Source organism: Ranitomeya imitator, chromosome 5, assembly GCF_032444005.1.
Source record: "Ranitomeya imitator isolate aRanImi1 chromosome 5, aRanImi1.pri, whole genome shotgun sequence".
Classification (NCBI taxonomy): Eukaryota; Metazoa; Chordata; class Amphibia; order Anura; family Dendrobatidae; genus Ranitomeya; species Ranitomeya imitator.
This window is the reverse complement of record NC_091286.1, coordinates 564,902,580-564,917,650: the sequence shown is the minus strand read 5'-3', so window position 1 is coordinate 564,917,650 and position 15,071 is coordinate 564,902,580. Positions and strand designations below refer to the sequence as shown.

General features: G+C 46.4%; 1 protein-coding gene across 2 annotated transcripts in view; it reads right to left on the bottom strand.

Annotated features, from left to right (window-relative positions):
• The window catches only part of PASK (PAS domain containing serine/threonine kinase), a 96,519-nt gene extending 81,799 nt beyond the window's left edge, over positions 1-14,720 (bottom strand). For both annotated transcript variants that reach the window (XM_069727721.1, XM_069727722.1), the window contains exons 1-5: positions 14,671-14,720; positions 6,995-7,162; positions 5,917-6,077; positions 4,346-4,513; positions 3,603-3,731 (exon numbers count right to left, since the gene is read on the bottom strand). In XM_069727721.1, the coding sequence (XP_069583822.1) occupies positions 3,603-3,731; positions 4,346-4,513; positions 5,917-6,077; positions 6,995-7,142 (606 nt within the window). In that variant the 5' untranslated portion in view covers positions 7,143-7,162; positions 14,671-14,720. The remainder of the gene's footprint in view (positions 1-3,602; positions 3,732-4,345; positions 4,514-5,916; positions 6,078-6,994; positions 7,163-14,670) is intronic.
• Positions 14,721-15,071: the final 351 nt, after the last annotated feature.

Sequence of the window (15,071 nt, the reverse complement as noted above, 5' to 3'; positions counted from 1 at the left end):
TCATCCCTCTCCGAGGAGAGGGGGAGGAGGGAAATGGCAAGGACCAGCCACCGGAATCAGCCCTGGAGCACCCGTGATGGTGACAGGGGATAGTGTCCTGCCTGCGGCCTGAGGCTATATTCACACTTTGCGGATTTTGCTGCGGATCCGCAGCGGATTTGACCGCTGCGGATCCGCAGCAGTTTCCCATGAGTTTACATTTCAATGTAAACCTATGGGAAACAAAAAACGCTGTGCACATGCTGCAGAAAAATCCGCGCGGAAACGCTGCGGATTACATTCCGCAGCATGTCACTTCTTTTCTGCGGATTTTCAGCTGCTCCAATAGAAAACTGCAGTTGAAAATCCGCAGAAGAAAACGCAGTAAAAACCGCGATAAATCCGCAGTGAAAACGCGCTGCGGTTTTCACTGCGGATTTTGGAATTCTGCTGCGGAAAAATCCGCAGTGGAATCTGCAAAGTGTGAACATAGCCTGAGAGTTGCGATGTGGGTGACACCACACTGCTCGCTCAGCCGCATAATATGGGAAGGCAGGGTGAGAAATTACACCGTTTCCCTGAGCTGTATCTGAAAGACAAAGGGAAAATGTTAATAAAACAACAATACCTGTAAGGAAAAAGGATTAGCTGCGGATCTGGGAACAGATCCAGGTCCGCCTCCTACAGACGCTAAGCACAAACTGAGGTACTTGGTGCGTGTCGGTCGATGTATACTGCGGCGGAGGAGCTATTTTCCTTTTTTTGAATAGTGTCAGCCTCCTAGCGACAGCAGCATACACCCATGGTTACCTGTGTCACCCAATGAAGCGATAAAGAAAAGTTACCTCCTCCTCCGCAGTATACACCCCACCGACCAGCACTAGGATATTTGGTTTTAGCTTAGTGTCAGTAGGAGGTGGACACGACGGGTCTTTCATTAGACCCATATCTACGTTGGTTTTTGTCATTTTTCAGTAACTTTTTACCTTTTCTTTTTCAGAAGGTCCTCTTCTCTTCTATCTCTGGAGGGATACAGCATGAACAGTCACACTGTACTTCAGTAGAGAGTATGATGTGGACTGACACCCCGTATCCTCATATGTCTATCTGGCAGAACCCCAGCCCCTAACACATCAAGAGTGCTCAGGTGATCTGAAGAATGGTCCTGGCCCCCTACTCGTGCCCGCTCGCCCACCAAAGTCTTATGGTCTAAGGAAGTACAGACGCCCCACAAGCCAGTGAGGTGCAGACGTCTGATTATTCTTCAGAGACATCTTCAGGGATGGAAAGATATCCTTTTTTTTTTAGCACAGATGTCCTCTCCTCTCCATCTCTTTATTAAGGACTCCAGGTTTCCAGAGGCGATAAGAAGAAAGTCCATAGCATATTATCAGAAGAATCCGGGGCAGCCTCTGGGGGTGCAGAAGCATGTGTGTGAGCATGTTTGTCTGGGCAGTTTTTTTCCACAGCTTTTTACCTTTCCGCGACGCCCTCACTCACTAATTTAGACCTAAGCTTCGGTGCGGCCTAGTTACGGCGCTTATCCCCGCACCCCCCTCCTTGTCGCGCAGGTTTTTGTTTTTTTTTAGCACCCAGTAGGGACACCCCCCCCCTCCTCCCTCAGTGTCGCCCGGCACTGCACACCTACTTTCCTCACACGAGGCCCACCTCTTCCCCCTGCTGCGCCATTTTTCGGCATCTGGACTGAGACAGATTGCCCACTTTACTTCAGAAGCCTCTCCAGCCGGCCTTCCTGAGCCCTCAGCCTCGCAGAACCCTCGTCAGCTTGCGGTTCCTCAGCTCTCCTATGGGTAAGCTCTGCTCTGCAGACTAACACTCTCCGCAGCAATTCTTCCTTTCTGTCCCCTAACCTCTGCCATTAGTTATTGAGTCTGCCTACTTCTAATTCTCATGTTTATTCTCATAGCCATCACTTCCATTAGGCGGGTTTCGGAGCTGCCAGCTCTTTCATGTTGCTCATCCTTCCTTATTCTGCACCAGGATAAGGTGGTTTTGCGGCCTGTTCCTTCCTTTCTTTCCAAGGTAGTCTCCGGTTTTCATCTCAATGAGGAAATCGCCCTACTCTCTCCGTTCACCCTCTAGAGCAATCTCTGAACAGGTTGCACCTTTCTAGGACCGCCCCCTTCCAGAGGGCAGATGCTCTCTTTATGATCCCTGATGGTCCTCGAAGAGGCATTCCGGTGTCCAAGGCTACAATGAAACCAGATGTAATGTGCCAGAAAAGTTATGCGCTCATCATAAGCCCGCATCAAATGGGGAGATACCATGTATAAATACGTCATATGTCAAGGGGTTAAAGGGGTTGTGCAATACTCAGTTACCAAATTGCCCCATGTAAAATAAAAACAGCCTGCACGCTCCTCTGGTACTGCTATAGTGAAGTCAGCACTGGGGCTTCCGTAATGGTATTATGTCACGGGAGCCCTGCAGAAAATCAGTGATCACTAGTGAGACAGTTTCATAATCCCTTCCTTCAGACGAAACTTACATCCGGAGGAAGTGAGAACTACTGTTGCTGTCTGATGTCCTCTGGATGACAGTTTTGTCTGATAGAAGGGAGCATGACACTACCCATTAGTGATCACTGATTAGCTGCAGGGCTCACACGACATAAGATTGTCAGGCAATCCATAGGAGACCCGGTTCAGGCATCACTGGGGAGGTCCAGCACCAAAGGGGAGTACAGGCTTTTTTTATTTCCATGGTGGAATACAGTAATTGAGAAGAAAGTGTCCAAGTAGCAGACGACACACTCAAAGGGGGTTTTCCAGTGAAAATAAGTTATCAACTGTCCATAGGATAGGCAATAACACATTGATCGGTGGGAATCTGACAATGTGTTTGGCAGAACGGGGAACTCTTAACCCTCATAGAATGGAGCAGAAGTGCACATGCTCATCGGCATCTTCATTCATTCCCTTTGGGGCTCAGCTTTCTACGGCAACCCCTTAGAGAATAAATGGAAAGGTGGTCAACAGTCTGACCTGGCTCTCCATTTTGTAACTAAAATAAAAGTATTCATTTGGGACAAAAACACCCTTATCTGACGATCCGTGAGGGTCCCAGCGGTCGGAACCCACCACACACCGATCAGTCAGTTTGTTTTCACTGGACAACCCCTTTAAATACAACCTGTCTTCGGCAATATGCACATTTCTAATAGGTTATGCCAGAAGCGCGACAGTCTTAAGGTGGTGGCATGTTCCTACGGACCATTATTCTTGCCAAAGTACCGAATACAACAGATAGAGAGCATTCCAACCCAGACCTTCTTAGCAAAGACCACATCCACTAAAGTATTTCATTCCCAATTTGTTTTATAGGTGGTAACCACTTTGCAGCTCTGCTCACCCAAGATAAAAGGGGTAATAAACTTTTCTTTTTATCGTTAGCACAGACTGGTTTATTATGGAAATCTGGTGTCAATTTAGGGGACTCTGGTTGTTTACACACCTAATAAAAAAAATTGGGAGATATACAAAATCTGGCAAAATGTGACATACTGTATAGAAAGGGATATGTCCCACGTATGTCTCAAAAACGGAGGAGCTATTGATAATGGTGCGCCGTAGTTGTGCAAAAAAAAGCTTAGAGAGACTCACATCCTGTTGAAAAGATAGAACTGTGCTGATGATCTGTACTGTATCCAGAAACAGCAGGCACTGGCTTTTTACTTTTCGTATCCAGAGACATAACACTATCACCTCTCCCCCATTTCGCACCGCTTCAACCTGTGCAGAGGAAGTAAAAAAATATATTTTTGAATCAAAAGCACATTTTCACGAAACAAAGCAAAGTTATTTGTTAAAAGTGTTGATTTTAAAGACTAAAATGATAACAAACCAAATTGCTGCTACGATCGTCAACATGCATCTCTTATTTGTGCGCCAAGTGTGCAAAAGAATACCGCTGCACTGAAAATAAAGGGGTTGTCCAGGCTCGGGACTTAAGGGTGCAGTCATTTTATGTGACCGTAGACTCGTGAATCCTCACACTGTCAGGATGCTGGGAGCGGGCGATAATGTGATTGTAAGCATGCCATTTGCAACAACCACACTTAAATCACTTGTATTGAGCGAGGCCGCGCACGTCTAGTCGGCATGTGACCTCATCCATGCAAATTGATAGGACGCGCAAGTATGCGGTGACGTGCCAGAGAATCCTGACAGCGCGCGGTGTGAGGGTTCACGAGTCTACAGTCACACAGAGTGACTGCTGACCTGAACCCCTTTTATCATTAAAAAATGGTCATGAAAATCAGTGAATAGGAGACTAACCTGTATTAAATAACAAATAGTTGCCTTTTTCAGAAAAAAAAAAATATGAATATGTATATATCACTTACCACTTCTCCAGGTACTCGGGAAATCCCATCCGCCTCTATCAGCTCTTCTTCCAGAGTCTCAGAAATTCTGTGGCTGGAAGCAGGGATCAACATGGGCAGGCCCATGCCAATCAACTCAAGACTACTGTACCCAAACATTCTGCAGGCTTTATCATTTGCCATCAAAACCTTAAAAAAAAACACAAAAGAAAACCCTAAAATGCATAAAGAAACAATATATCGTGCTAATATAAGAAACACAAATAAACCAAGTTATGAATAAATGCTTGAACGAATAAACAGATGGATGAACAAGTGAAGTCTTATGAAAACTACAAAACAAGGGGAACGGATGAAGGAACACTTGAAAATTAAAACAATCTCTAATCAATCACTCATTTTTTTTTTCATGAAGAACAGACACAGATGACTACTGTGGAGAAAGTCAGTGATGAGGTTTCACTGTGGATTTTCGAGGTGGGATCTCCACTGAAAATCCAGGATTAAAAACAAAAAACAAAACACAAATTATGGGGTTTAACAAAACTCTACGATCTTCTGATGATATTGGTGCCTCTGCATCATTTTTCATGTGCACTGCTTAGTTTTGTCATCTCTGTAACCTTTAAAGAATCAAGGAATAGACATTTTCCATCCTAATTTTCTTAAGTGCTACGTTGCTATAAGTCGATGCATTTAGTCATTAAGCCAATTTCCACTTGTTTGCATATAATATTTAAGCTGGTTAAAGGGGTTTTACCAATAAATTAATTTATCACTAATCTATGCCAGAAACAGCAGAACATTTAGCTACATGAAGGAGTGGCACAGACTCTACAGCGGCAAAATGGAAACTTTTTTATCAAGACTATTTAGAAAGTTGTTTAATCCTGAAATTAAAAAGCTAATTTTAAATAGAGTAAATAAATGTGTGAAAGTGTTCTTAGAAGCGTCCTAGGAAATAAGCCTATTGGACTCCCACACTGCATACATAATCCACATCAAAAGTCTTTAATAATCCTTGCTTAATTGCTCTGCATCATCAAGTGAACTCAACTGGGAATCACATTTTCTACTGGTTTTCAAAGAAAATAAATGAGCTGCCCGGACTGTTGTGTGCATATTCATATAACAAATACCGCCATTCTTATGTAACATATCAGGCGGCATACCTAGATATGTGTTAATGGTCTCTTCAGAGAGGAAGAGGACTAAAACTCCAGCACCACATATAGGAAGTAGCAATCAATATCGACTCTTTAACGAGCCTTGCCACATGACTTACCTATCGTCAGTGCAAAGTGTGAGATCTGTATTGGCTGGGTGAGAGGCGTCTGACTGGGATCCAAGGGTTAATGTTTCTCCTTGCTGAGACTGACATGCTGAGACTGACAGGCCAAGGTCGATATTGACTGTTAGGATTGCTACTTCCAATAGGTGGCACTAGAATTCTAGTCCTCTTTCGCTTTGAAGAGACAATTTGCCTATTTCCCAGAGGAGCATTGCAAGGCTTAAAAGTCTCCTCGCCTTGGCATATCAGTCTCCGCAGGGAGAAACGTTACCGCTTGGATCCTAGATGTGTGTTGTAATACCTGTGTTGTCTTGGTGTTCACAGTCAGTACAGCTCTGCTTGAGCTCCGTACACATGATGGTAGAGAGTGGATGGTGTCATCTGGGGTAGGTAGACCGCTGGGTGAGCGCAAAAGATTGTTGCTAGTAGTGGAAAAGAGACTGTAAGAGCTCCAGTCTTCCCCTGTGAAAAAATATATAACATAATGAGATTTCATAGGCAGGAACCTGCTAGGACGTCAATGTAAATGGTATCTGCGGACTATAAATTCAGTTAGGACTAGTTTTGGATACTCCGAATTTCTTTAAAGCGCATCTTTGACTTACTTAAAAAATTAGATTAAATACATTGTCAAAATCCCTGCACTCACCTGATTCTGAAGCTCTTTTTTCGATTTGATCTAGATCGTTCCATTGCAGAGCTATTCACACTTATTACTCTTTGGGAGTAACATGTGGAATCTACATTTCCAGGCCAACTGGGCATGTCTTCAGTATCTTCTCTGGGCGGTGTGCGCTTTCACCCCTCTCAAAATACCCTGCCAATTACAGCAGATCTAGAAGTCTCAGACACTGCTGGGCTGTGATTGGCAGCATCTGGGAGGAAGGGGTGAAACTGTACACCCCCAGAGAAGACTCTGAAGAAACGCCCAGTTGGACTAGAATCAGAAATTTCACATAATGTACTCCAAAAGCAGGAAATGTGAATATGTCTGGAATGTGGTGGCACAGCGCAAAATAGTGGCAGAATTAGACAAGGATTTTTCTAAGGTATTTAGGTTTTTTTGCAAAGTGACTGGTCTTCTTTAATAGGTGTATGGAGCAAGGCCGCGTCCTCTAGTTGACCATGCCCACTGGACGGCCACGTCACTAGATGGGACACGACCTCATTCAATACAAGTGTATGGAGAGCGAGGCCATGCCCTGGACGAGGGCATGTACAATGCAAACATACCCTCCAGTCCCGGGTCAGAAGCTGACGAATCCTCGGAGCGCACAGCGCGTGCACCGGGGGATTCATTAGTCTGCAGTCACACAGAGCGACTGTAGACTTATCAATTTGGACCGGACAACCCCTTTAAGACCGGTGGTGAGTGTTACCTGTCAGGCTGGCTGTATTCCAGTGGCTCCTCGCTCGCCCACCATGTCGTCTTCTTCTTGGGCTGGGGAGCTGGGGGAAGGACTTGCTTAGCAGCGCAACACTGTGCAGAGGAGAATTAGGGGATCGTGGTACCACTGAAGCCGCCATCTTTAAAAATATTGTGGTCCCTAGACAGAAAAATAACATTATGGGTGAAAATAATCAACAAATAACCAAGAAACGTGTCTTGCAAGTTGCCCAACAATGAAATTTACAAATAATTTAAGACGGATTAAAGAAATAAAACGTTCCCATAGCAGATGAGAACTGTACTGGTCATGTAATATCTGTCGCACGTATCACATGACTTTATAATACTATTTACAGTATTGCTGAGACATGTTAAAGCAGATCTGTCATCAGAGTTCATAATTCAGTCCGCATACATTAAATAGATCTCGTAAAGCTGGTGAGGCGAATGTACTTACTTTGAAAATTCATATCACAATGGCCGTATAATTCTATATTGATCCAGTGACCAGAAACCTGGCTGTAGTGAAAATGACGGAGCATGTGTGTCCACAATTCATTACATGGACCTGCACACTGGTATACACTTTGAACACCAGGTGGCGCTATACTATGTTAGAAAATGGGATCTCTTTACTGGATCATTTTCTTAAAGGGCATGTCGGTCTTATGATATTGATGTCCTGTCAGGATAGGTCATCAATATCAGATGGCTGGAGGTTTGACCCTTAACAATCATCTGTTATCGCCCCTAGTGGGGTGACAGCACAGCTCTGTTCCCTTTGTAGTGGCTGCTGCTGAAAACTGCAGATCAGTTCTATTCAAATGAAGCAACCAATGACTGTTTTCCCTAAAAAAAAAAAAAACCGAATATATATCATTTCATGCCTTCATATAAGACTTAGGGGCACTTGGAGGTGCAGTGTGAACCCTTAGCAGGGTAGGGGCACCTTATCACACAGCAGTAACATGGCCACACGCAAAGATTCACCTTCTTAAGTATTTAGCAAGTTGTGAGGACTAACCTCGAGGATACGTCACCCTTAGGTATCCTGATGCTCCAAATCCAAACTGCTCAAGACTGATTTTCTTGAGGCGTCCAAGCTTTCCTGCACTGATCTACACAAGTAACAGGAGAAAGGGACCAGTCCAAACTGAGAAATGGTCCGAGTCTGATGACAGAAGGTGAAGAATTAGAATCCTGCCGTGCGTCTTCCCACACAGCCAGAGTGAGAAGCCAGGCGTGATGCAGACTAGAAGAAAGCAGCGCCGTCACGTGCGTGCACAGCTGTCACTGCGCGATGTGTCAGCCGGGTGTCGACAGATCTTACCAGTATGTAAGAACGCGCTGACAATACGGAGAGGAGGGCAGTACGCTCTATGGGAAGATCAAGAAAGACGGGGATTACATGTCGTTATGTCATAGAATGGCAGTGACAACCAGTAACCCGCTCACAATCTAATATATGACGGGGTCTGCGCAAAAAACTATTTTTCATTGCACAGAAAATTCGATTTAGCATGTTTAGACAATTGTACCCCACGGCTGCAAGGAAAGCAGAGCTGGTGCATTTCTGAGCGACCAACACTGGTTTTTGGTCCACTACCGCATGATGCTACATTCTTATTATATAGTACAAGTCTGCGGTTACAGTAGTAGAGGCGGGAGATGATGAGGGCATGCACTAACATTTTAGTAGATTTAGGGGTTGAGAAAAGGGTGAACTCTGGAAACATTTTTTGAGTTGGAAGCAGTAGGTTGTGGTAAGAGCTTGGATATGGGGTTTGAAGGACAGGGTAGAGTTGAGGGTTACTCCAAGGCAGATTGTGATGGAGGAAAGTTGATGAGTCCACATTGAGCTTTGGGAACCATGATGAGACGAAGCATAAGGGCAATAGACGCTCTGGGATTCTGGACAGCAGAGAGGTGACGTCTGGGCCAGAGAGGTAGATCTGAGTGTTGTCATCTTTTAGGTGGTACGGGAAGCCATGGGACATGATAAGATGTCATAGGCCAAAGGTATAGATGGAGAAGAAAGAGGGTCCAAGGACAGAGCCTTGAGGTACACCAACAGAGAAGGGCGGGATTTCAGTCTTCGAGTAGAAGCTGGAGCGGTCCATAACGTTCAGTCCGTAGCGAGAGGTGGCTGTAATCATGCCCTGTCACTATGACTGACGGCCTGCTCGGCACTGGTACGTTGCACCGCGAGCTGTCAGTCAAAGTGCTGAGCGGTGACTGTAGATATGCAGATGACTAAAAGCCAGCGGCTCTCAGGAGGAATAAAGTTCACTTTCTCCCAGGTGCCGCAGTTCAGTATGGCAGCTCGGCACCTTTCTAACACTACTAATGAGCAGATTAACCCTGTATCTGCAGGGTAATAGCGTCATCCGCCATGACGGCTTCCCTTTAAGGATACATTTACAAAGGAACAATAATATATGCTGCAGAATTTCAGTGGAAATATCTGCACTAACTGCGTAAAATAACACACCCGGTCCGGTTATTCTGATGAGAGCTTGATCAGTTTTTCTCGGACATGGAGGAAAAAAAAAATTTCACCATCTTGTTCTTTTTGTCAGTCCATGAAAATCGATGTCATCCGAGTGCGGTCTGATTTTATTCACAGACTTGCATTGTCAATTTTGATCCGATACACGGATCAAAATCGGGCGTCTCCATTTTTTTTCCGCAGATTCCTCAGTGCGATTAAAAATTTGGACATGTGCACAGACCCATAGAATATCATAGGTATGAGTGCTAACGGTGAGAACCATGGATAGCTCTCGTAAAGAAAAAAAAAAAAGAAAAAAATCGGTCATGTACATGAGCCCCTTCTGTTGCAAAGGGTAAAACCCATTGAGAGTATTTGCAGCATTAAGTGATAAAATCTCATCAAAAACGATAAAGTACTGTAAAGAAGATGTCCAGGAAATCTGCTGCGCAGCCAACTATCTAATGTATGTTCGTGGCCTTCCTGAACCTCTCCCAGGGAGAAACCACATATAGGGCTGTTGGATATTTAACATATGTGATATGTGTAGCCCAACAAGCAGGCACGACACATGCAGCTGCGGCACCGGACAGCGGATTATCGGGAGCGCCATAGGTTTCCTGTTCCCGAGGCAGCTATTTGGTAAATGCTATAGTTATTTGGATAAGCACTTATCTGAACGTATTGTTTCATACCTAGTCACCATGTGACTTATGCCGTCATCCCACATGTTGATGAATATCGCCCTTGCTACACTCGTTCCATACTAGTTGCAGCCCAGGACAAATCAGAAAAATAATAAGATCTGTTGTTGCCCAGACTCATTTACCATTTGCGCTTCATACGACTGCAACTGGGAGCAAATGTGCAGTGTTCATGTGCCGTGTCTGTGCACCGCGCGCAGAGTCTGTGCACCGCGCGCAGAGTCTGTGCACCGCGCGCAGAGTCTGTGCACCGCGCGCAGAGTCTGTGCACCGCGCGCAGAGTCTGTGCACCGCGCGCAGAGTCTGTGCATCATGGGCGCACTTGAAGACGAAGCAGATGCACATTTATTCTTCATAGCTAACAATGGGTCAACCATTTTATCATGTACTGACACATGCAAAAAGTTGCAAATACGTATCATAAGCAAATATAAATGAGTTTATATGGTTTCATCTACTTGCCCTCTGGAAGGAGCTGGATACACGTGCTACGGTTATGGAAACCATCATCTGGAGGACCACGGATTGTGACTACAGACTAGACTAGCAGGAGACACAAAAGCTGTGGGCCAAACAAAAGTTGGGAGACAGTGGGTATCGCCTGGAATGGGGGCAGTGGAACTACCGGCCCCAGGTTAGGATCTTGTGGACTGGGGGGGCATTGCATTGTGGCTATCTACCCGGAATTGTCATAAGACCATGGACGTAAGGAATAACAAACAGTTGCATCGTTAACCTGCCTCGGTGATTATGAGGCTACTAGATGGTGGCCCGATTCTAACGCATCAGGTATTCTAGAATATGTATGTCCACGTAGTATATTGCACAGCCCACGTAGTATATTGCACAGCCCACGTAGTATATTGCCCAGCCACGTAGTATATTGCCCAGCCACGTAGTATATTGCCCAGTCACGTAGTATATTGCCCAGTGACGTAGTGTATTGTTCAGTCATGTAGTATACTGCCCAGCCACGTAGTATATTGCCCAGTCACGTAGTATATTGCCCAGTCACGTAGTGTATTGTTCAGTCATGTAGTATATTGCCCAGCCACGTAGTATATTGCCCAGTTACGTAGTATATTGCCCAGCCACGTAGTATATTGCCCAGCCACGTAGTATATTGCACAGCCACGTAATATATTGCACAGCCACGTAGTATATTGCCCAGCCACGTAGTATATTGCCCAGTGACGTAGTGTATTGTCCAGTCATGTAGTATATTACCCAGCCACGTAGTATATTGCCCAGACATGTAGTATACTGCCCAGCCACGTAGTATATTGCCCAGTCACGTAGTATATTGCCCAGTCACGTAGTGTATTGTTCAGTCATGTAGTATATTGCCCAGCCACGTAGTATATTGCCCAGTTACGTAGTATATTGCCCAGCCACGTAGTATATTGCCCAGCCACGTAGTATATTGCACAGCCACGTAATATATTGCACAGCCACGTAGTATATTGCCCAGCCACGTAGTATATTGCCCAGTGACGTAGTGTATTGTCCAGTCATGTAGTATATTACCCAGCCACGTAGTATATTGCCCAGTTACGTAGTATATTGCCCAGCCACGTAGTATATTGCCCAGTCACGCAGTATATTGCCCAGCCACGTAGTATATTGCCCAGCCACGTAGTATATTGCCCAGTCACGTAGTATATTGCCCAGTGACGTAGTGTATTGTCCAGTCATGTAGTATATTACCCAGTCACGTAGTATATTGCCCAGTCACGTAGTATATTGCCCAGCGACGTAGTATACTGCACAGCGATGTAGTATACAGCACAGCCACGTAGTATACTGCCCAGTCACGTAGTATACAGCACAGCCACATATGTAACAGGTTAAAAAAAGAGTTAAAATAAAAAAATAAACATATATTCACCTTCCGAGGGACCCCTTGTAGTCCTGTCGCCTGTGTGCGGTGCATGCGGCAGCTTCCGGTCCAGGGTTGGTATGAGCGCAGGACCTGTGATGACGTCGTGGTCACATGAACGTGACGTCATGGAAGGTCCTTCTCACATAGCATCCTTAGCACCGGAACCTGCCGCTTGCACTGCCGAGGACAGGACGCCACGTCGGAGGGTGAGAATAATCTTTTTTTTTTATTATTATTATTTTTAACATTAGATGGTTTTACTATTGATGCTGCTTAGGCAGCATCAATAGTAAAAAGTTGGTCACACAGGGTTAATAGCTGCGTTAATGGAGTGCGTTACACCGTGGCATAACGCGATCCATTAATGCTGCTATTAACCCTGTGTGAGGGCTGACTGGAGGGGAGTATGGAGCGGGCGCCGGGCACTGACTGTGGGGAGGAAGGAGTGGCCATGTTGCCGCTGGACTGTGCCCGTCGCTGATTGGTCGTGGCAATGGTCGTGGGCGTTTTGCCACGACCAATCAGCGACTTGGATTTCCATGACAGACAGAGGCCGTGACCAATGAATATCTATGACAGAGAGACAGGCGGAAGTGACCCTTAGACAATAATATAGTAGATGTGCACACGCTGCAGAATGGTGTGCGGATTTTTCCACACTGATTTTGGTAAATCCGCAGGTAAACCGCACTGCGGATTTACCACAGAATTACCGCGGTTTTTGTGCAGATTCCACCTGCGGTTTTACACCTCTGGACTCCTACTATGGAGCAGGTGTAAACAGCTGCGGAATCCGCACAAAGAATTGACATGGTGCGGAATATAAACCGCTACGTTTCTGTGCGTTTTTTTCCGCAGCATGGGCACAGCGGATTTTGTTTTCCATAGGTATACATGGTACTGTACACCACATGGAAAAGTGATGCGGATCCGCAGCAAAATCCGCAGTGTGTGCACATCGCCTTACAACCTACAACCTCAGACCTTCTTCTAGCATAATCAGTCTGATCTTCTCACATGAGAAAACCTACGCCAGTGAGCGAGCCCTAAGAATTAGCACTAAATGAAAAGTACCATATCTCTGAACATACACAAACAATGCACAGAGAGCAGTAGGAATAAAATAAGAGCAAAACTGTCCTCTTCTAACCTGGCGGCAGGTCGTCCTTACAGGGGTTCTCTCCGGTCTGCTTCATTGCTAAATTTAAAAGCTCCGATTGTGTGAGAACGGCTGCACCCGGTAATCTAAGTGATACATCCTAGGATTCGGCTTCTCTTTGCCCCAACGTTACGCTGCTGATAGATTCCCTTTAAAGCAACACTCCAGCATTTTTTTTTTTATTGCATAGTTGGAGTGGTGCTGTAAATGTAATTCCTGGGCACTGCCGCCTTTGTTGTCCAGCGTCGCTCCCGTCGGTGACCGGCTGGCAGCTGCAGTGCGTCGGAAGTCACTTTTCAATATAAGTCTATGAGCCTCGTTCTGGTTTTCATAGACTTTAATTGAGAACTTGTGCTGTAGCTTCTGACTACAAGAGAACCAGTGAGGGCGCCAGAGAGGGAGTGTATGACCGGGAATAGCGGGCATACATTTATTAAAGCGTCACTCCAGCACTGAAAAAGAAAAACCAGGCTGGAGTGGTGCTCTAAGGCTACAAGGATGAGATTTTGGTGCGTTTTATGATGCTGCACATTTTTGTTCTTACAGTTCCAGCAAAGTGGATGGGATTTATAGAGCTCGCCAGCCCCTGTGCGTCTTCACTCAGCGTCCACTGACGTGCGGTGCGAGCTTCATATCCGCCTCCACGGCCGTTACGCCGGTAATCCGGGTGGGAACGTAGCTGAAGGCATTTCCCATAATAAACCTGGAGCACGGCACTTTCAGGACGAGTTCTCTGGGGAAAACAAATCGTCGCCAATCCTCGATCAGTAATAAGTCACGGATCATACGGGGGTCCGACGCTGGGACACACACCGGGGGGCAGAGCAGGGAACCTGTATCCCCCTTACACGGAGGGGCAGGACGGAGGAGAGAGGAGAGAGAGAGAGAGAGAGAAAAAAAAAAAATTCCCATTGGCTTTGCATTGGGTTTCGTGTTTCGGTCGATCCTCGACTTTTCGCCATAATCGGCCGATTTCACTCGACTCGACTTTTGAGATAGTCGGGTTTCGCGAAACCCGGCTCGACCCTAAAAAAGTCAAGGTCGCTCAACCCTAGCTTCCACCGACCCCACGATCAGCAAGTCAGAGGGCAGCTTCTCTGGAGATCCCAGTAACGGTGGGACACGATGTGATCACATAAGATGCTGGCACAGAGACTACCACCCTTATCGTGCCGCACAGCTGTATGCTGGAGGTTGTAGTCCCCATACAAGCTGTGGACCGTTTGTGTACACTGGACTCGCTGCCTGCATCACACACAAAGAGCCAGGCGGCCAGCGGAGCAGTGTGACGGGCACACCGAGTGTCTGCAGCGCGGGTCAGTGCGCAGACCGGGGGGCACGCTCGGGTGGCCGCCGCACCACTGCACAGTGTCCCCCCCCGCACCACTGCACAGTGTCCCCTGTCCCCTCCGCACGGCGGACTACTCACACGATCACACCTCTTATGTCATCCTTCCCAGGGACAGCGCTCAGTTCAGCGGAAAAGGCGGGACTAACGGGTTTGAACGCGTTATCCAATCAAAACGCGCTGTCATATGACCGCCAGAAGTACTGACCAATCGGCGTGCAAAAAATGTTGCCAGGCGGAGGGGCCACGCCTTCAGCCTACCAGAAAAGAGCGGGCGAGAGGGTTGCTAGGGACGCGCTCAGTAGATTTGTTTACACGGACAGTTCCTAGCTGCTGAAGTGTGGGCGGGGTCTGAGGACCGAAGCCCCTCCCCATACAGATGAGACTAATGTCGGCCGACCCGGTCAAAATCGGCCTCGCCACGCCTTGCGATCGAGAGAGTCGGTAGCCCGAGCCTCTGTCCGCTCCGCTGGGGCTTACCC